The sequence below is a fragment of the Camelus dromedarius genome, chromosome 9, assembly GCF_036321535.1.
Source record: "Camelus dromedarius isolate mCamDro1 chromosome 9, mCamDro1.pat, whole genome shotgun sequence".
Classification (NCBI taxonomy): domain Eukaryota; kingdom Metazoa; phylum Chordata; class Mammalia; order Artiodactyla; family Camelidae; genus Camelus; species Camelus dromedarius.
In genome coordinates, this window is record NC_087444.1 from 77,377,107 (window position 1) to 77,398,972 (window position 21,866).

Genomic DNA, 21,866 nt, shown 5'->3' on the forward strand with positions numbered 1-21,866 from the left:
TCAGCCCGGGAGACGCAATAAAGTAACCGTGATTTCAAACCTCACCACCCTGCTCTGCCTGACTCCGCAGAGAAGGATAGTGACTCATATTTTTATTATCATCATTCTATACTTTTCAAATGAGCCTTGAATGTCTCTAAAATTCTCCCAAATTCGTCTTCATACAGGCAGAGATGGGGAGACAGTCCTGGATTATCTAAGGGGTCCCCATGTCACCATAAAGGTCCCTATGAGGGAAAGAGGGAGGCAGAGGAACTGGAGGCAAAAGAAGATGAAACTTGAAAGCAGAAGTTGGAGAGATGTGAGTATCTGGCTGGCTCTGAAGACAGCAGGGGAGAAGCCACGGGACATGGCAGCCTGTGGAAGCGAAAAAGGCGACGGAACGGATTCCACCCCGAAGCCCTCAGGAGGAACACAGCCTGACAAGTTGGTTTTAATCCAAGGGTTTCCAGTTTGGACTTCTGCCCTCCAGAACTGTGAGGTAGTAACTCTGGATGGCTTTAACCCACTGGCTGGCAGTGGCTGCTCTGGCACGACAGGAAGCAAATGCACGGAATATCTGTGTGGTTTGGTGGTCATCGTTCAGCTGTTTGTTGCCAATGTCAGCTCTGCAAGCGCAGGGTTTGAATCTGTCGTGTCCGGGGATGTCCCTCCAGGCAGACGGCAAACTCCCAGTAAGTATGTGTTGATGCTTGGATGTAAAAGGGCTTCAGGCCAGGAAGGCAGCAGCTGATGGGTCAAGCGAGGCTTCAGATGTGGTCAGAACATGTGCAGAGGCCTGCTGCCCGCCCCAGCCCTGAGGAGAGGAGGGCTTGGCTCCCGGGGAGGGGCAGTTCCCCTTCCCGTGGGGCTGCTGACGTGACAGCCCCGTGACGGGGAGGACCAGCCTCTGAGTGGACACACCCTGTGGGTCTGTGTGCTGAGGGCACTTTATCTCCTCCATCTGCACAGCCTGGACCACAGGGAGGAGGCGCCATGACCCCCACGCTCACGGCCCTGCTCTGTCTTGGTGAGATTGAGGAGGGGAGGGCAGTCCTGGTCTGGGAGCCAGGCCTGCTCTGTCAGGAGACCCCGGGGCTCAGGACGCTCAGGGTAGGGGAGGTTCTGCTCAGGGTTCAGGGGTGAATCTCTCACAGGGACCTCTCTTCCAGGGCTGAGTGTGGGCGTGAGGACCCAGGTGCAGGCAGGTGAGTCTGTGCCCAGGTGTCCCCGCTCCCCCCTCCTCATTGTGGGGACGGGGCAGCCCCTCCCCAGGCAATGGGGGTGGGGAACAGCAGCTCTGGGCTGAAGGAAGGGGAGGCTGGGAGCTGTGGGGCTGAGAGTGGGGGATGGGGGTGGGAATGTCTTGTGACCCAGGCCTTTGATTTCCTTCCAGGGACCCGCCCCAAACCCACCATCTGGGCTGAGCCAGGCTCTGTGATCCCCTGGAATAGCCCTGTGACCATCTGGTGTCAGGGGACCCTGGGGGCCCGGGAGTTCCGTCTGGATAAAGAGGGAAGCCAAAGCCCCTGGGGGAGACAGCCCCCACTGGAGCCCGGGGACAAGGCCAAGTTCTCCATCCCACACGTGACAGAGGGGTACGCAGGGAGATACCACTGTTACTATTACAGCAGCACTGGCTGGTCACAGGACAGTGACCCCCTGGAGCTGGTGATGACAGGTGAGAGGACACTCAGGGGTCCCAGCCTCGGGCTCTGCCCTCAGGAAGGGGGGCTGCTCCCAGGGCCGTGTCCCTCTCACAGCCCAGCCCTGGGGGAGGTGAGGGAGCCGTGAGCCCCACTGAACAAGCGGCCCCTTCTCTCTAGGAGCCTACAGCAAACCCAGCCTCTCAGCCCTGCCGAGCCCCATGGTGACCTCAGGAGGGAACGTGACCCTCCGGTGTGGCTCATGGCAGGGATTTGACAGGTTCATCCTGACTAAGGAAGGGGAAGACAAGCCCTCCGGGGCCCTGGACGCACAGCCACAGCCCAGCTGGCAGACCCAGGCCCTGTTCCCTGTGGGCCCTGTGACCCTCAGCCCCAGGTGGACGTTCAGATGCTATGGCTGCTACAGGAGGAAACCCCAGGTGTGCTCATCCCTCAGTGACCCCCTGGAGCTCCTGATCTCAGGTGAGGAAGTCCCATCCTGGCCCCAATTTCCTTTGGAGGCACCAGACTGGTTATTGGGGTCCCTGCTCAGATGAAGCCCCACGTGAGAGGGTGGGGGCTCCTGCACCAGAGACACAGAGTGTGAGAGACAGTGAGACCTGGGGGCCAGGAAGGGAGGAGAGGCTTTATGGGAGGGACCAGCCCCTAAAACCCAGGGCTGGTCTTTCCCCCAGGTGTGTCTGGGAAACCCTCCCTCCTCACCCCGCAGGGCCCTGTCGTGACCTCTGGACAGAACCTGACCCTTCAGTGTCACTCTGATATCAGCTATGACAGATTCACTCTGTCCAAAGAGGGGGTACAGGACCTCCCCCAGCGCCCTGGCCGGCAGCCCCAGGCTGGGCTCTCTCAGGCCGACTTCCCCCGGGGCCTGGTTATTCGCTCTGATGGGGGCCGGTACAGATGCTACGGGAGACACAACCTCTCCTCCGAGTGGTCGGCCCCCAGCGACCCCCTGGACATCCTGGTGGCAGGTGAGGAGCCAGCGGGTCAGTGAGGGACCCAGACTCTGCACAGGCCCTGCTGGGGGAGCCCGAGGGGTGATGCTGGATCAGGGGGTGGGACCCCCGAGGAGGGAGAGACAGGGAGAGACAGGGGATGGGCAGGAGATGAGGGTCCTCAGAGAGACCCTACTGACTCTCAGCTCAGAACCAGGTGGGCCGGCAGCCCCTCACCCCACTCTCTCTCTCTAGGACAGCTCCATGACACCCCCGCCCTCTCGGTGCAGCCGGGCCCCACGGTGGCCTTAGGAGAGAGTGTGACCCTGCTGTGTCAGTCAAGGCTCTCCAGAGACACCTTCCTTCTGTCCAAGGAGGGGGCAGCCCATCCCCCTCTGCGTCTTAGATCAAAGTTCCAAGGTGGGCAGTACCAGGCCGAATTCTCCCTGAGTCCTGTGACTGCAGCCCACAGAGGGACCTACAGGTGCTACAGCTCACTCAGCAGTGACCCCTACCTGCTGTCATTCCCCAGTTACCCCCTGGAGCTCCTGGTCTCAGGTGAGGGGCCCCAGCCTTGTCCTATCTGTGTGCTGATGGTCAGCTCTGAAGGAGACCCCCTTTCGAGGATGGGAGTGAGGGGAGTTCCAAAGGAGGGTCAACCCAAGAGGGATTCGCCCTTCCGAGGGACGGAGGGGAACAGGGCCTTCCCACCCTGCCCTTCCCACGTCCCTGTCACCAGGCCTCAGGTGGGAGGAGGGAGGAAGCCGGGGCGGCCCCAGGGCAGGTACAGCAGAAGAGTGTGAGCAGAGATGGGGTCCCTGGGGAAGCTCCAGCCCCTCACTCAAGGACAGTCCTTTTACCCAGGATCCTCTGGGAACCCCCAGCCCCACCCAAGGGCACAACTGCACACTGGAGAGTCCCTGGGCTCTGCCCAGTGAGTGGACACCTCGCTCCAGGCCTGTCTCTCGAGGTCCTCACTGATCTGACTCCTGCTCTCAGTCTCAGCACAGCTTGTGTCCCTGGGGTGGGGGGCTGGGAGCCGGGCAGAGATGCGGGGGGACCACAGTCTCTGGGGCTCTCAGGCCGGGTGGATGAAGGGTGGGGGTCATGGAGAGGGAGATGTTGGGTCCAGCCTGGGGGAGAAGTTGCCCCCGTCCCTCACCCCTGTCCTGACCCCCACGAGGCCCTGAGAACCGGCTCCTCCCTCCCATGGAGTCAGGCCCGCAGACACGTAAGTGAGGGTCTCCGTGGGAGGTGGTGGTGGGTACTTGGGGGGCAGGGCTGAATTTGCCCTCAGTTCAGGCACCTCTGGAGACACAGAGTTGGAGACCCCCTTCCCCAGCCTGGGCCTCAGTTTTCCCAAGTGTAAAAGGTGAGATCTGGCCCAGGGCTTATATTTCCTTCAGCTCTCACTTCTGGCTGTGATCCCCCGGGAGAGGCGGCCTCACAGGGAGGCCCCAGGACGTGACCTGACGGGTCTGTCCCCTCTGCAGCGGTGACGCTGACACTGTACTGGGGGGAGGGGAGGGGCAGGACAGCCCTTTCCCTTCAGCTCAGGGAGCTCAACCCAAGGGGAAGGAGAACAGGCTGGAGTCAGACCCTGGGTCCAGTCCCAGCTCTGCTGCTCCTGCCGTGGCAACGGGGCAGGTGGCTTCTGAGTCTCAGGTTCATGGTCTGTGGGCTCCCTGGTCCCACCGTGCTCACAGGCTGCTGTGACATGAGGTGAAATGACGGCCTGGGTTTCCCAGAGCTCAGGAGGGCAGACCCCAGCTCAGCACAGACCTTCCCAGGGGCGTCAGGGCCCCATAGGGTGGGTCGGACCCTGGGGAGGGACGCAGAGTCCATCCCCCCAGCCTGCCCTCCCCCAGTCCCTGCTGCAGCGGGGGAGGGGCGGGTAACAAGGAAGGACCCTCAGCTCCTGATGAGACTCTCCAGGCCCCCCCACTGATGAGGAGTCCTCAGAAATGAAGCTGGTGTCTGCCTGGGGGACAGCACAAGGGGGGTTCAGGGAACCCACAGTCTTGGGATCCAGCCAGCGCTGCCACACCAAGGCTGGGTGACCTGGGGCTCATGACTTTCCCCTCTATGCCTCAGTTTTCTCGTCTGCAAAAAGGGTTGAGTAGGGGCGATGATGATCGAACAAGGAGGGGGGGTTCCATGATTGTTCTGAGGGTTAGAGGAGATGAATGCATGGACCCCATCACGCATCCAGTACACAGTAGGTACTCAATTAAATGGCACCACTGGCTCATTCATGACGTCCCTGGTGCCCCAGGACTCAAATCGTACCTGAACGTTCTGATCGGGGTCTCGGCGGCCTTCATCGTGCTGCTCCTCCTCCTCCTCTTCCTCCTCATCCGTTGCCGTCACAGCAGACGCAGGAAGTCGGGTGAGTAGGGAACGGGGGACCCAGGCCACAGGAGGAGGCGGGCTTAGGGCAGCAGCCAAAGTGGAACCAGAGGTGGGTGAGGGCAGCTTAGAAAAAAGATAGTGCAGAATCTGAAATGTGAACACGTAAAATGAAAGCACCTAACGGCAGCTCGCCTGCACAAATGTAAGGGTTTCCATCCTTTTCAATCCCATGAAGCACTGAAACACACATGCAAGTGTGAGTTAAGGTTTCCTTCCTCCCTCCTGACCCCCACGCGGAGGGCGGGGACCATGGCATTCTCAGGGCTGAGACCGCCCCACCTGACCCAGCCCAGGCAGAGGCTGATTTCTAACTCCCTGCAGGGGCTGCAGACCCCGAGCCCAAGGACAGAGGCCTGCAGAGCAGGTAACTCCTGCCCCGACGACCCCCAGACTCCCGCCCCACCCGCACCCCCCAGGGCCCCCTAACACTCCCGTCTCCTCCCCAGCTCCAGCCCAGCTGCCGACGCCCAGGACCAGAACCTCTGTGAGGAGAAGAGGAGGGCAGCCCTGGGGGGTGGGCACACAGATTTCTGTAGGCAATGGGGGAGGGTAGGTTGGGAAGGTTCAGGGATGGGGGGTGAGGACTGAAATCCCACATCACCTCGGCCCTGGGTCCCAGTGGCCCTTCTGGGGGCAGGGCGGGGGTCCAGCCCCCAGAGATCTCAGGGAATCCGGGCAAGCGTCACACCCCCTGTTCTGCCCCAGCAGATGCCGCCGTGAACGACACACAGCCTGCGGAGGGGGTGCAGCTGGACCATCAGGTGAGACCCCTGCTCCCGTCCAGGCCACCAGAGACCTTCTTGTTGCCAAACTTAGTCCCACGGACACTCCTCTGTCTTCACATCCCAGCTCCCAGCGGCTCCCACACTGATGTCTCCTGGGCTGCCTGGTCGTCCTGCTCTGACTCCACCCCTCCACTTTCCTCGTGACCTCATGGCCCCTCCTTCGGGGTCCCCTCTCCTGGCTCCTCGTCCTCTGTCTGACCTTCTGCTGTTGGAGCGTAGCCCCAGGTCTCAAGAGGATGCATGAATAAGTGCACCTCCCCAGGTCCCCTAGGCTCCCCTTCATTCATTCACCCAGCAAAGGTGCACAGGGCGAGCAGCAGCCCCCCGGCTCCCTGGCGGTGCTGCAGGTGCAGCCGTGAGCACACTGTGTCCACACTCCTCGAGCTCAAATAAGCAGCCAGTGTCCTAGAATGCAAGGTCCTGATAGGGAAAGTAAAGCAAGAGAAGGAGACAGAGAGCATGGGGGGGGCAAGGCAGCAAGTGCAAAGGTCCTGAGGCAGGGACATCCTTTTGCAGGAAAATGGGCTGTGTGCCTGGAGGCAAATCAGCAAGAGATAACGTGCTAATACAGAAATCAGAACCGTAGAGAGCAGCCAGAGATGCCAAGTTGTCAGGAAGCCCCTGGAGATTCCGTCAGGAAAGTGACCTCATCTCATCTAACGTTTTAAAGCATCGCTCTGGCAACAGAGTGGAGAACTCACTGGAGGAGATCACAGTGGATCCAGGAGGTGCTGCTCCTGTCTCACTGTCTCCCTCCAGCAGAACAGGCAGGATGGAGGCCCCCGGGGTGGGACGTACCCTCAGGGAGGGACGTATACCCAGGTGAACCACTCAAGATCAAGACTAGGGTGAGGAATTGCCACCTTCTTTCTCCCCTGTCGGGGGGACTGCTGGACACAAAGGACAGACAAGCAGAAGAGGACACGCAGACGGACAGTCAAGTGGGTCCCATCCTCTCCAGCCCCCGGGCTTCCCCCAACCTCATGCTTCTGTCCCCCCACCAACTACAGGCTGCCACATCTGAAGCCCCCCAGGATGTGACCTATGCCCAGCTGAACCACTCGACCCTCAGACGGGAGACGACCACACCCCCTGCCTCGCAGTTGGGGGAGCCCCCCGCAGAGCCCAGCGTGTACGCCACACTCGCCATCCACTAGCCCAGGGGACCCAGAGCCCGTGCTCTCGAAGGGAGACTGCTGGGACGCCAGAAGGCGCAGGAGCTGCCCGCAGTGGACACCACCTGATGACCACCAGCTGACCTGGACTCCTAACACAGACCGCAGGAGCCCCTGGGGCCCTTTGGGAGTCACCTGATTCTACCTTCAAAGATAACTAACATCCCTACATTTTGGAAATAATGCAAGAGACTTCTCAGTTATCAATGTGTGAACTGAAAACCAAAGGAAAGGAGGGAGCATGTTTTCAATGAATGATAGCATAAATATTACACGTCAAACCAATGAACTGAGAAAATTAAGAACCATGAATAAATAAATAAGAAAAGCCTAAAAAATCAATAACCTAATGATTCATACCAAGAATTTAGGGAAAAAACAGCGAATTCTAAATGAAGGTAGAAGGAGAGGACTAATAATGACAAGTCTAGCGATGAATGAGGACAAAAAAAGTGGAGAAAAATCAATTAAGGGGAAAAAATTCATTCTTGAAAACATTGTAAATCCTAGCCACAACGGCCAAGGGAAAAGAGAGAAGACACACATTTCTATGACCAGGAAGGAAACTGCAGACAGCACGACAAGTCCTTTGTAACAACAGTAACAGAACATTGTCAACAATGTGACGTCAATATGTAGAAAATGTAGATGAAACAGATGTCTTCAAATGTACAATTTACCACATGGACATAAGAATAAATGGAAAATCTGTATCACCTTAAATACATTGAGTCTGTAATCAAAAATCGCCCCACAACTGAATTATGTCAAATCTAAAAAAGTCAAACTGAGAGAAAGAGAGATTAGAGAGGTGGTTACCAGGGTTGCAGCAAGCGGGGAGGGGAGGTGTTGGTCAGAGCGTGCAAAGTTCCAGTTACGAAACAAGTAAGGTCGGGGACCTAATGTACAGCCTGGTGATTAGAGCTGACAGCACTGTATCCTATTCTTGAGCGTCGTGAAGAGAGTGGACGCTAAATGTTCTCACCACAAAAAAGAAATGGCAACTACGTGACGGGATGGAGGTGTTAAGTGATGCTACGCTGCTGATCGTTTTGCAACGTGTTCAGGACGCTTCATCCGTGGTTGCTTCCAAACACTTGTGCACCTATGAAACACCCCACCGCCTGCGCGCGCGCACACACACACACACACACTCCAAAACTGCACAAATCTCTCCTGAGAATAGAAAAAGAAGAAATACACGGCAACACACTTTATCAGGCCAGGAAAATATTCACACCAAAACCTGGCAAGGGATTGAGAAAACGGGAAAGTCACGGGGAGATTTCTCATGTGAGTTCTGCTGCAAATCTCTAAACAAAGTATTCACAGAGAAGATTTAGTGAACTATAAAAAGGACATAGTTCATGACTATACTGTGGTCTTTTTTTTTTTGAAGGACACAGTAGCTTAAGTTTTTTTTTTAAATCTATCAATGTAATTTAACACATTATTCTAAAAAGCAAAAAATAATCATCTCACAGATGCAGACGAGTCTTTTGATAAAACATACCAGCAATTCCTAATGAAAATAAAAACTTATCAGCAACAGAAGGGCATTTCCTGTACTGGATGAGGGCATGTTTGACCATCAACACTGGACATCGTTAGTAAAGGTGAGAACCTGAAACCCTTCCTCTATAATTGGCAATGGTGCAAGTATGTTCCCTGCGACCCCTTCTGTGACCACGGCCCTGGAGGTCCCAACCAATTCAGTAAAGCAAAGCGGTAAGCTCTGAAGTGGGTAAGAATAATGCTGTATCAGTCAGTGATTACACGGTTGTGTGCAGAGAAATTCCAAAATAATGTAAGATGTTCTATCTATCAAATTACAAAGGCATTTTCCAGCATCGCTGATACATGGCCAATATATAGAATTGCATTTCAGACTTTCGGTTCTGGAGTGAGATGAAGTAACTGAACATCTCGCTGTTCCCTGACTTCATACCAGTGAGCCTGACTGTATACTCCTGACCTCCCAGAACTGTAAGATACTAAATTTGTGTTGTTTTAATCCACTGAATTTGTGGTAATTTGTGGTAACTGGAAACCAGTACAATCCCTTAAATTTTCTTTTGATTAGTGTTTGTATGGTTCATTTTTTAGTCTTCCTCTTTATTTAATGTGGTAAAATATACATCCCGTAACACTTATCACCATGTAAACATTATTAAAATGTAGGATTCAGTGGCCGTAAGTACATTTACCATGTTGGGCAATCATGACCACTATCCATTTTCCGGAACAGTTTCATTATCACAAACAGAATCTCTGCCCCCATTAAACAGCAGCCCCCGTGCCCCCTTCCCCCGCCCCTGCCGCCTCCACTCTAGTCCCCGCTGGTGGGGATCTGGCCACTCTAGGCAGTTTGTGTAAGTGAAATCGTACAATATGTGACATTTTTTGTCTGGTTTATTTCACTTCAAATGATGTTTCCAAGGTTCATCCACATTGTTCATTCTTTTAAGCTATCTACATCATTGTATTAGAGGTGAATTTCTTCTGAACTGCATGATGCTGGGTCTTGCTTGTGGTTGTTTTTTCTTAAACCAATCCTAGAATCTCTGTCTTTTAGCTGCTGTGTTTCGTCCACTTACATATATTTACTGATAAGATTGTTATTTAGGTTTGCTTTTTAATTTTTTTATGTCTGCCTGCCCTACTTGTTTGTTCTTCTATTTATCCTTCCCTGCCTTTTCTTGGATTTAAAAAATATTTTTAGCATTCCGTTTTACTTTCTCTATTGGTGCTGTCACTGTACCTCCTCGGACGCTGTTTAAGTGGCTGTTCGAGAGAGTATCATGTGCACACCCGACGTGACAGTCAAGCGAGAGGAGTATTTTATACCTTCAAGGGAAATGTAAAAACCTTACAAACACACACCTCCCTCTACCCTCACCGCGTTACGCTGTAGTTGTTGTATGTATTGTATCTACGCACACTTCCGGGGTGTGTCGGAGACTGCGGAACCAGGTCCAGGAGGCTGAGTTCTCCCCAGTCCTCCTGATTCAGCCTTATGATCCCCCCCATCCCAATGACCTGGGGGGGGGGCACAGCAGGTCTGAGCTGGCGATGGCCAGTCTGGGGATGACCTTGGAGTGACATCTGGGGACACTGAGGGCAGAAGGGCACCCCTGACACTTCAGGTCTGACTCCTTTCCATGTGTCCTCCCCAAACCCTCCATCTGGGCTGAACCAGGCCCCACAGTCACCAAGGGGATCTGGTGTCAGTGGTCCCTGCAAGCTGATGTGTACTGTCTGTATGAGGGAGGGTCTCTGGACCCATGGATACGGGGCCTCACAGGACTGCAGTAACAAGGCCAGTTCCCCCTTTAAAGCCAGGAACTCAGGCACTGCAGGGCTGTACCAGTGTGCACATCACAGCAGGGATGGTTGGTCAGGGTGGAGTGACCCCCTGCCCCTGGCAGTGACAGGTAACAGGGAGGGGCCGGGCCCCTCCCACTGTGGGCTCCTCCTCACAGGCAGAGGGGGCAGAGTGTGGGCTCAGGGGGACCTCTCCCGTCACAGTCCCCCTTTAACACAGCCCTGACCTCCTCCCTCAGGGGTACGGAGCACCTCATTTTGCTTGTTTCTAGTCAATACCACTATCTAGATGACAACTAAATGAAAAATTAGAGGTTATGGTAATTGTAATCCTTGCTCCTAGAAACATTGCCTTATTGTGTTATAGATATGCCACCATGTATTCTTAAAAATAATGGATTTGTAGATAGAAGAAAGTAAAGTGAAAATATAAAACGTGGAAATAGAAAATCCTGAGTCAGATACAAAAAGAAAAAAAAAAAGAAGAGCTGGGTGATATGGAGAAACGGAAAGGCAGACCCAGCCTCTGCCCCTTCGCGTTCCTGGTTCTCAGGACAGACTGAAACCCCACGGCTCAACTTTGCCTCCTCACTGGATGCAGCTGAGATAACGGATGTGCTCCCTCCGGGACTCAGGTTGGCACAGCGAGTTCTGGAGACTCATTCGAGACCAGAGGTCACCTAAGCATCTCTACATCTCACCTGTACCTGCCTTTGTTTGTCCTCAGCAGTGACTGACAGCTCAGCCCGTCACAAACAAGTCCGACTGCAGGGGTGGTGCCGGGCAGGAGGAAGGCTCGGTGCAGGCTGGGCTCCGAGGGCACAGCTGCCCAGCCGCAGGCAGGCGCCTGGTGGGCACGCGGGGCTCCCGGGCCACCCGGGTCTGCTCTGACCCCTCTGAGTCCTGCGACCACGACCCCTACTCACACCTCCAGGACCGCACGGTGGAGACTCTCATCCAGGTGGGCGTGGCTGGCTTGATGCTGTTGGCCCTCTAGAGTCCGCTATTTCAGGCGGGACACGGCCAGAGAAGGACCCAAGATGCAGCCAGGAGGTGAACACAAGAGACAACAAGCCCGCCATTTGGTGAGGCAGATCCTTGCATGATTAGAAGGTTCTGGAGGAAAACCTGCAGCATAAATTGAGGGAACTGTCTGTTGAGAGTTTCAAGGGGAGCGGACGCCAGCAGGCTGGGAGCGGCCGGGCCGCCACCGGCGGGGCCGCTCCTGCAGGCAAACGGCAGCGACTTCCCTCCTCACCACTGCTGCCCGTCCTTGACTCGTCCCCTCCTTTTCTCGCTCCTGTGACACGTGACCGCAGCCGCATCAGAGGTTTGAGCCCACGCCTAAACTCACCTCCGTGCTCTGACCCACTTTCTTGTCATACATTTTGCTTTAGTTTTAATTTCCACTTTCGCCGGTGTGTGCTGTTGACCTCTGACCTCCGCTCAGAAACAGAATACGGTTTAAATAACTGAATACTTGGGTGAAGATCAGGTGTAGTTTGGAACAGAGAAATCCAAAACCACTCCCCCGAACTCCCTCTGGACCCCTCAAGCCTTTCTCTCCTCCAGGGTGACACGTGGAACAGTTTCTCCAGAAAGACCATCAGTTTGAGTGGAGCACATGGTGTTCGGAGTGACAGACAGCTGGTGCGCTGGCAAACAGGCTCCATGAAAAATTCACTTTTTCAAATGCTCTCATTTATTTACATTGTCTGTTTCTTTGCTAAATACTCCCTTGCGGCCCAACTTCGAGATGGCGGTGAGGATGCACTGCATCACAGCTGGGATGTAATGAATAGAATCGTCTTTCGCAAATGAATACGAGCCAGCTGCGGCATCGCACAGATGACCCTGGGTCCTCCTGTTGTGTGGGGCGTGGTAATTTCCACCTCAGCTTATGCCACAGTTCCAGTGACACTGTGATGGCCCAGTCCTAGTACGTCGACATCAGAGGTGAACAGAGAACAGTGGCACAAAGGACTGCGGGAGAAAAGCTGACACCTAAAGCAGGGCGTGGGCTCCCACGGGAGGCGCGCGCCCAGGCAGGTCGGACGTGCCCAGGCCTCTCACACTTGCGTGAGCCCCCCTGCCGGCCCGTCCCACCTCTGCCCCTCCCTGCTCGCGTGGGTGAGCACCGGATTCGCTGCTCGCAGGTAACTCCCCGACTGTGCATGTCCCGTGTCTCTTGGCATTTTCTCCCTTCAGCTTCCTGCCCTTTGCTGTGAAATGTCAACACACACATTTCATGCATATATTCATGCACCTGAGCACTTGTAAGTTCCCTCTCCGTCTCTGCAAAACACCCAAACACTGGCCTCTGGGACTGCCGCAGGCAGTGTCCTCACTGCCTTCCTTCTGAAACTCACAGTATTCGTGGGTCCCTCTTTCTACTCCCCATGCGCCTTAACTTTCTAATTCCAGTCTCCACACTGCACCCCTACACGATTCCCTCAAAGCCGTATCCCAGGTTCATCACTGGCCCTTCAGCTGTATCTTCTCCTTAATGAAAAAAGTATTTTAAGTGTATTAATGGAAGTATTATTTTTTAAGCTATAAAGCATTTGCCCAGTTCATTGCTAAAACTCTATATCCTTCTATAATATAATCACTTTCATTGTTTCAAGATTTCATTTTCCTTCTTTGATTTGCAGATGTGTAAGCATGCCTCAGTGAATACGCTCACAGATCCCTAGCATTCCGTTTCCTGGGGTGTGACGGTGCGAACGGCTGCCTCTGCAGACGGCCTTTCACAGCACGGTGCATCGTTACTAGGGTTCCTCTTTGATGCACATTCCTGCTGGACGTTCAGCTCCCTGATACTTGATTTTCCATGGAGAGTTTCTCCCAGATCTGCCTGACTTTCAGAGCTGAAATGAGTGAACCATGGCAGCCGCCCTGCCTCGGGGCCTCTGCTCTCCCAGACTTAGCATCTGACTGGGCACTGGCCGACAGGGATGGCCCCAAGGTGAGCCTCACACTCACACGTGGGACAGACACCCGTGCAGGACTCCAATGAATTGAGTTCATTTGACAAACACACAGGGGACACGGCTCGGTGCAGACCCTGGGGCTAGGTCAGTGGGCAGAGACACCCTAATGCTTGTCCACAAACGTGGGAGAGGGGCTGCACTGCTTCCAGCCGTTACCTGGAGCCCTGCCTCTTCCCTGCCTGTGAGGACCTGGGGTCGCTGTCCTGTCCACATGGAGATGGAAACCTCTACTCTAATGACCCCCTGCTGGACTCAGGCACTGGTGGTCACTAGCTATCACTTTTTTTTTGTTGTTGTTGTGGTTCCCTCCTACTTTGGAAACTTTCATTTTCTTTTCCTACAATAACCCGTGCCTACACACTTCATAAAACACGGCCAGCCCTGCGCAGTGTCAGGGGCTCATGGGGGTCTTGAGCGGGCACGTCGATCGTCCACCTTGACTGCGGCATCTGACACCTGGACCTCAACGTCTGCCCTCACACGACCGAATCAAGTCGGGAAACTAACGAACACTGGGTCCTGCCCACGTCCCGGCACAACCTCTCTGAGGAGCAAGGCTCAGACAACCTGCTGCAGGCGGGGAAGGGGCTCAGAGACTGGACTTCAGGGCTCCAGGTACACGGGCAGTGGATGACGGAGGAATATTTAAATAAGAACTGATTTTCCTTGGATTTCCGGTCAAGATAGTGGAGTGGTAGGACCACGAGCTTGCCTCTCCTCATGACTAAAACAAATCCAAAACTGAATGCTAAACAACCATTGAAAAAAAGACTGGAACCTAGCAACAAAGATCTTCTGCAACTGGAAACATATAGAGAGAACCACAGCAGGATGGTAGGAGGGGCGTGCTCGCGGTATAATTGGGCCCCATACCCCCGGAGTGGGTGACCCACAAGCTGAAGAACAGTTAAGTCGCAGAGGCCCTCCCACAGGAGTGGGAGCTCTGAGCCCTACGTCAGGCTCCCCAGCCCAGGTCCCGGCATTGGGAAGAGAAGGAGACCCCGGGACATCTGGTTTGGAAGGCCAGCAGGGCTTGGCTCCAGGAGCCCCACAGGCCTGGGGGAAACAGAGACTCCATTAGCTTCAGAAGCTTACACGGAAACTCATGTGCACCAGGTCCAAGGGCAGAGGCAGTCATTTCACAGGAACCTGGGCCAGGCCTGCGTGCTGGATTTGGAGGGTCTCCTGGGGACGTGGGGGACGGCTGCAGCTCACCCAGGGGACACAAAAGCTGGTGGTGGGCATTCTGAGAATGTTCATCTACAGGAGCTTTCCTGGAGGCTGACATCTTGATTGGATCATTAGGACCAAGACCTAGCCCTAAGGAAGCCTCAGGTCAAATAACATACAGGGTGGGAACACAGCCCCACCCATCAGCAGACTTCCTGAGCCACAAAGGCCTCTAGACACAGCACTACCCACCAGAGGTCCAGGACCGAGCTTCACCCAGCAGTGGGCAGGCCCCGGCTCCTCCTGCCAGGAACCCTGCATGAGCCTTTAGTCGGGCCTCATCCACCAGGGGCAGATGCCAGAAATAAGAAAACAACAATCCCAAAGCCTGTGGAAGGAATCCACACATGCATAGAAAGACAGACAATATGAGGAGGCAAAGGGATATCTCCCAGGCCAAGGCACAAGATAAAACCCAGAAGAGGTGAGAGGAGATAGGTAATTTATCCAAGAAACAGTTTACGGTAATGATGGCCAAGATGTTACAGAACTCAAGAGGAGTATAGATGCACAGAGTGAAGTCTTTAGCAGAGAGTTTGAAAAAATAAAGAATATGTAAACAGAGTTGAAGAATAAAATCACTGAAATGAGTAATACACCAGAAGGAACCAAGAATGGAATAAATGAGGCAAGAGAACAGATCGGTGAGCTAGCAGACAGATTACTGGAAATCACTACTTCAGAACAGAAAAAAGGATAAAAAGGAATGAGGACGGTTTAAGAGCACTCTGGGACAACATGAAGCGCTCTAACATTCACATTATAGGGGTCCCAGAAAGAGAAGAGAGGGAGAAAGGACCTGAGAAATTTTTTGGAGCGATAATCAGTGAAAAAGTCCCCAACTTGGGAAAGAGAACAGTCACCCAAGTCCAGGAAGCGCAGAGAGTTCCACACAGGATCCACCCAAAGAGGAGCACACCAAGGCACACAGGCATCAAATTGACAAAAATCTAGGAGAAGATATTAAAATTAGCAAGAGAAAAGCAACGAATAACATACAAGGAAACTCCCATAAGGTTACCAGCTGATTTTTGAGCAGAAACTCTACAGGCCAGGAGGGAGCGGCACGATATACTTAAAGTGATGCACGGGGGAACTTACAACCAAGAACACTCTGTCCAGCAAGGCTCTTGTTCAGACTGGATGGAGAAATCAAAAGCTTCACAGATAAACAAAAGCTAAAAGAACTCAGCACCACCAAACCAGCTTTACAACAGATGTGAAAGGACCTTCTCTAGTCATGAAACCATAAGAGAACAAAAAGAAGAAAGACCTACAAAAGATTGCTCTGGCTGCTCGGGGTCTTCTGTGGTTCCTTATAAATTTGGAATTGTTTGTTCTAGTTCTGTGAGGAACGTGGCAACTATTTTGATGGGGGTTGCGTTGCATCTGTGGATTGCTGTGGGAAGTGTGGCTAATTTGATAGCGTTGATTCTTCCAGTCCAAGAGCACAAGAAATCTTTCCGTTTCTTTGTGTCATTTCGCTTTTTGGAGTATAGGTAACCTCCTTGGTTTTTTATTTCCAGGTGTCTTGTTATTTTTGATGTAATGGAAATATTTATGCCGCTTATAAAATTCTCATTTTTGAAGTGAGTAAAAGAAAGTGAATGAAGGGTCGCAAATGGCAAAATAGCCTTCTTTCCTGCGGGTGAGTTGTGCTCCATTACATACACGTGTGCTGCGTCCCCGTTATCTGTTCAACTGTTGGTGTGCACTTAGGCTGCTTCCATATCTTGGCAGCTATAAATAACGTTGCCGCTAATAGCAGGCTGTTTGTATCTTTTTGAATTAATTCTTATTTTGTGGTTGGCTTTATTCCTTTGATAACTATGTAAGTTTAAAAAGCTAAAGCTCTGGATGCTCCTGGGGAATGTCATTCTAAGTGAAGTAAGCCAGAAAGAGAAAGAAAAATACCATATGAGATCGCTCATATGTGGGATCTAAAAAAAAAAAAAAAAAAAAAGGAAACAAAACATAAATACAAAACAGAAACAGACTCATAGACACAGAATACAAACTTGTGGTTGCCAAAGGGGAGGAGGGTGGGAAGGGACAGACGGGGAGTTCAAAATGCAGACCTGATAAACAAGATTATACTGTATAGCACAGGGAAATAGATACGAGACCTTGTGGTAGCTCACAGAGAAAAAAAGTGACAATGAATGTATGTATGTTCATGTACGACTGAAAAATTGTGCTCTGGAATTTGACACAACATGGTAAAATGATTATAAATCAATAAAAAACGTTTTAAAAAAGCTGAAGCTCTAAACGTTCTTAGAAACAATGAACAGTACGTATATGTAAATTAAAAAATGAATGTGCAGTGAAAAAACATGAGCTATCAAGCCATGAAAGACATGGAAGAAACTTAAAAGACACATTACTAAACGCAAGAAGCCAGTCTGAAAAGGCTACAAACTGTCCGATCCCAGCCAAATGACAACTAGGAAAGGCACAGCTACAGGAACAATAAAAAGATCCAGGGGTTTCCAGGGGCTTAGGGGCGAGGGAGGCAGGGAGGGATGAACAGATGGAGCACAAGGGATTTTTAGGGCAATGAAATCCTTCTGACACTATAGTGGTGGCTACGCGTCATTAAGCATCTGTCAAAGCCCACAGAGTGCACGTCAAGAGTGAGCCCTAATGTGAACTGTGGACTCTGAGTCATGATAAGGTGCCCATGTCGGCTCACCCATGCACCAACTACGTCACGCTGATGAGGGGTGTTGAGGGGAGGGGAGGATATATGTGTGGGTGGGGAGGGCTACGTGGGAACTCTGCTCAGTTCTGCTGTCAACCTGAAATGCTCTAAAAAAACAAAGTCTATTTTAAAAAAAGAATTGGCTGTTCTCTCAGGTCAGAGCACTAAGCCACACCCTGTCCCATCAACCTGAAGACAGAACCACAGGATGAGAAGGAGACTCTGTCCAGGAAAAAGGGGCACCGAGGAGGCAGGAACAACTCTGGGGCTATATCCCAGGAGGTGGGGTGGACGCTGTGCAAGAAAAAAGAGAAGTGATGTGGACTGTGACGGAAATACACCCACACTCCGGGGCCAGGAGAGGAGTCGTGGTTCCTGCCCTTGTTTCCCGGTGCTTCTCCTCTGTGCTCATTGCCCCCTTGGCCTCCACCGAGCTGTAGGTAGACGTTCAACGTGCGTCTCTGCTGATCTGAGCTCTGCAGACCAGCAGGAACCTGCATCTGCCCTGAAGATGTGAAGGTGAGCCGGGTGCATGGTGAGGACCCCGCAGGGCTGAGCTGATGGACGGCTGAGGACGATGGAGGCCCCACACGGAGGCTCTGAGAGGGAAGGGCGTGGCCTGGGCACCCTCACCTGCAAGGGGCGCCTCAGGAAGACACCGGGTCTCTTTGCTGATCTGTCATGGAAACGAGAGCCAGGCTCTCAGGAAGGGGCAGTTCCCCTTCCCGTGGGGCTGCTGACGTGACAGCCCCGTGACGGGGAGGACCAGCCTCTGAGCGGACACACCCTGTGGGTCTCCGTGCTGAGGGCACCGTGTCTCCTCCATCTGCACAGCCTGGACCACAGGGAGGAGGCGCCATGACCCCCACCCTCACGGCCCTGCTGTGTCTCGGTGAGATTGAGGAGGGGAAGGCAGTCCTGGTCTGGGAGCCAGGCCTGCTCTGTCAGGAGACCCCGGGGCTCAGGACGCTCGGGGGAGGGGAGGTTCTGCTCAGGGTTCAGGGGTGAATCTCTCACAGGGACCTCTCTTCCAGGGCTGAGTGTGGGTGTGAGGACCCAGGTGCAGGCAGGTGAGTCTGTGCCCAGGTGTCCCCGCTCCCCCCTCCTCATTGTGGGGACGGGCCAGCCCCTCCCCGGGCAATGGGGATGGGGAACAGCAGCTCTGGGCTGAAGGAAGGGGAGGCTGGGGGCTGTGGGGCTGAGAGCTGGGGGATGGGGGTGGGAATGTCTTGTGACCCAGGCCTCTGATTTCCTTCCAGGGACCCCCCCGAAACCCACCATCTGGGCTGAGCCAGGCTCTGTGATCCCCTTGAATAGCTCTGTGACCATCTGGTGCCAGGGGACCCTGGGGGCCACGGGGTTCATTCTGGATAAAGAGGGAAGCTCAGACCTCAGGGATGGAGGAAGCCCACTGGAGCCCGGGGACAAGGCCAAGTTCTCCATCCCACACATGACAGAGGAGCATGCAGGGAGGTATTGCTGTTACTATATTAGCCCCACTGGCTGGTCAGAGCGCAGTGACCCCCTGGAGCTCCAGGTCTCAGGTGAGGAAGTCCCATCCTGGCCCCTTATACTTCTTGAGGCTCTAGGCTATTTATTGGGCTCTTTGCTCCCAGGGGAGCCCCATAGGCAGGGGTGCAGTCTGGCCACATTGTGGGGCTCATTGGTAAGAGACACAGAGTGTGAGAGACAGTGAGACCTGGGGGCCAGGAAGGGAGGAGAGGCTTTATGGGAGGGACCAGCCCCTACAATCCAGGGCTGGTCTTTCCCCCAGGTGTGTCTGGGAAGCCCTCCCTCCTCACCCCGCAGGGATCTCTAGTGACCTCTGGACAGAGCCTGACCCTCCAGTGTTGCTCTGATGTTGGCTACAAAAGATACGCTTTGTTCACGGCCGGGGGTCAGGCCCTCCCCCAGCTTCCTGCCAGGCAGCCCCAGGCTGGGCTCTCTCAGGCCGACCCCGCCCCGGGCCAGGTGAGCGGCCTCCACGGGGCCAGCACAGAGGCTACGGGGACACAGCCCCCCTGCCCACGACTCCATCTCAGACCCCGAGCCTCTGGGGTCCCAGCTCCCCGGACACCGTCCTATAGAGAAGCGTCCCGTGTGCGGGCTCTGCTCTGCATGGCCCTCCTGCGCCCGCCCGGGGGCCTTCCTGCCGCTCTGCTCCTGGCGCTCGGAGACTCAGCAGGGCCCGGGCAGGGTCGCCGGGGGGGGGGGGGCGTGGGGGGGGACGGCACAGCACGTCTGTGTGCGCTCCTGTCTGCTCTGCTCCTGTGCGCGCACTTTTACTGCTCTCTCCTCTTTTGAGAACTTTTCGGCAATGCTTGCTGATATAAATAAACAAATCTGTGCAAAAAGAGAGAAAGACGATGATGGGGGCCTCCCTCCTCTGTCCTGTAAACCCTGTTGTGTCTCAAATGCGCTCAGTGCCGAATGTCAGCCCCCTTCTCCTCTGTCCCCCTCTCTAAACCCCACAGGCATGGCCTGGTTCCTTACTGAAGAGCAGACTGAGACCTTTCTGGAGACCTGCCTCCTTACCACCTGTTTATTTCAAGGAATTGACCCGCCCAGCTCTATATGCATTAGTTTCCTCCCTGTCTCACCTGCGTGTCTGCCCATATAGAGACACACACACGTATGTAGTCTATACGTGGGTCCAGAGCTTAATACAGATGCACACGTTGACGTGTAACTTCAGTGTTTCCTGGATACATGTGTACTTATGTGTTGCATGTAATATATACAACGTAACACATTTTAATAAAAATGCACGTAAATATGTATCTTTTATCTACAGGTAAGTATATACCTCATATATAAACACCACACTTATTCCTCCAGTTGAACATTTACAGATATTTGTCCAAAACTCTGTATCTTCCATCTCGTATGTTGCCATGTTGGTTGTGGTCTCCCATGTATTTCATCCCCCGAGAAGGCAGGAATAAGCCTTTTAGTACCTGTTGCTGTTACACCACTTGTAGAAAATAGGTATTTGCAAGAGTGTGTGTATGTCTCACTCTAATATATCTAACTGCATGAAGAATAATTTAATAAAAGAATAAATGGATGAAAGGAGCACAGAGGGAGCCTGGCCGGGCAGAGACAGGGCGCGTTACAGGGCCGTGTAACAGTTGTGCTGTGAGAACTGGGGGCACCGACAACACAGACCCCAGGACAAGGGCTGTGTCTCCCCGACTCCTCACTCACCCCCACTGTGTGATTCTCAGGAGCAGCTGACACCACCCACCCATCACAAAACACGTCAGCCCCCACAAGTGGTGAGCAGAGAAATTCTCAGCTACGGGGCTGGGCTCCGAGGGTCACGTCCTGGCAAGGGGAGGCAGGTGCCCTGGGTGGACATCCAGGATGGTGGGGTGATTCTGATCTGCTCTGACCTCAGTGGCCTCTTTGTGCACAATCCCTAGGCTCACGCCCCCAGGACTACACAGTGGGGAATCTCATCCGAATGGGCGTGGCTGCCTTGATCCTGGTGGGCCTCGGGATCCTGCTGTTTCAGGCTCGACACGACCTTGGAAGAGCCCAATGCAGCCAGGAGGTAAACACAGAGGGAACGACGCACCATCCAGCGCGGTAGAGCCTCGAAATGGTCTCACGTGCCCAGGAGGTCCTGGAAGAGAGTCTGCAGGGGACGATGCGCGAACTGCCTGCCGAGACCGTGGAGGGAGAGACGCGGTGTGGGTGCAGGAGAGGGGCGGGGGAGTCCTGGGGAGGACCTTCCTCTCATAAACCGCGGTGCTTCCCCTCCCCGCCGCTGTGACTCTCCCTCACTGCCCCGGCTCCTCGCCCCCTGTGCTGTGAGGCACATGCCACACGGCAGGGCTGTGTCCGCACCTTACACACCTGCGGGTCCTGGTCCACTTTCGTGTAATATATTTTGCTTTATTTTTAATGCCCACATTCACTGGTGTGTGCTATTGACCTCCATCCCATCGCTCAGAAACAGAATACGGTTTAAGCAGCTGAATAAATGGATGATAGCACATAAATCCAGAACTGTTCCCTGAAACCCTCTGTGGACCCTTCAGTCCTTCTTTCCTCATCAGATGACACCTGGGATAGAGTCTCCAGAAGCAGCATCAGACTGAATGAGCACAAGGGATTTAAAGTGACAGCCAGGTGGCACGCTGGCAACGGGCTTTAAGATGCATCATTTTTTAAAAAACCCCTAGACATGTGGCATTTGTGTCTTTCTTTACAGTACATACTTTCTTCATGGCCAACCTCCAGGTGCCATGTGCATGTACTGAAGGCACAGCTGGAAGTAATGGATTGAACTGTCTTTGTCAGATAAACGTGTCTGATCCAGCTGGAGCACACCTGATGAGTATGATGTGCACAGCTTCCTCTCCTTGGAGGTCATGGCAATTTCCACCCCAATGTCTTGCCACAGCATCAGTGCAGTTGTGATGTCAAAATTCCAGCACCTCCACAAGAGAGGCAAGAGAGGAAACAATGGCAAAATCAATTTTGTAAGAAAACGGCGACGCCTAGAAGCCCCATCAGTTCCTGGTAGGAGTACACAGTGCTGCGGTCAGTCTGGGGAGCAGATCAGAACCACATGTGAAAAGGAAGAGACACCAGCTCTGGCCCACAGCTAGCCACCCCAGAGGGAAATGTGTGTGTGTGCGACAGTCCTTTCAT

General features: G+C 53.6%; 2 protein-coding genes across 10 annotated transcripts in view; both read left to right on the forward strand.

The window, feature by feature from the left end:
• On the forward strand, positions 1 to 21,218 carry LOC105087430 (leukocyte immunoglobulin-like receptor subfamily A member 6). Of its 9 annotated transcripts, none has more exons than XM_064489713.1 (11): positions 1 to 674; positions 1,152 to 1,187; positions 1,376 to 1,660; positions 1,806 to 2,108; positions 2,321 to 2,617; positions 2,837 to 3,139; positions 4,857 to 4,970; positions 5,315 to 5,357; positions 5,440 to 5,507; positions 5,702 to 5,754; positions 6,789 to 7,676. In XM_064489713.1, exons 1-11 carry the CDS (start codon positions 131 to 133, stop codon positions 6,933 to 6,935), a joined length of 2,193 nt encoding a protein of 730 aa, XP_064345783.1. In that variant the 5' UTR covers positions 1 to 130; the 3' UTR covers positions 6,936 to 7,676. The 9 variants fall into 9 exon arrangements, with proteins under 9 accessions (XP_064345783.1, XP_064345784.1, XP_064345785.1 ...); XM_064489714.1 differs by having other exon boundaries at positions 5,440 to 5,477; XM_064489715.1 differs by lacking the exons at positions 4,857 to 4,970; positions 5,315 to 5,357; positions 5,440 to 5,507; positions 5,702 to 5,754; positions 6,789 to 7,676 and adding exons at positions 18,979 to 19,175; positions 19,679 to 19,836; positions 20,432 to 20,482; positions 20,630 to 20,697.
• Positions 17,731 to 21,866, forward strand: part of LILRB4 (leukocyte immunoglobulin like receptor B4) — a 20,129-nt gene continuing 15,993 nt past the window's right edge. The window contains exon 1 of the mRNA XM_064489817.1: positions 17,731 to 18,096. Coding sequence (XP_064345887.1) covers positions 18,063 to 18,096 — 34 coding nt within the window. The 5' untranslated portion in view covers positions 17,731 to 18,062. The remainder of the gene's footprint in view (positions 18,097 to 21,866) is intronic.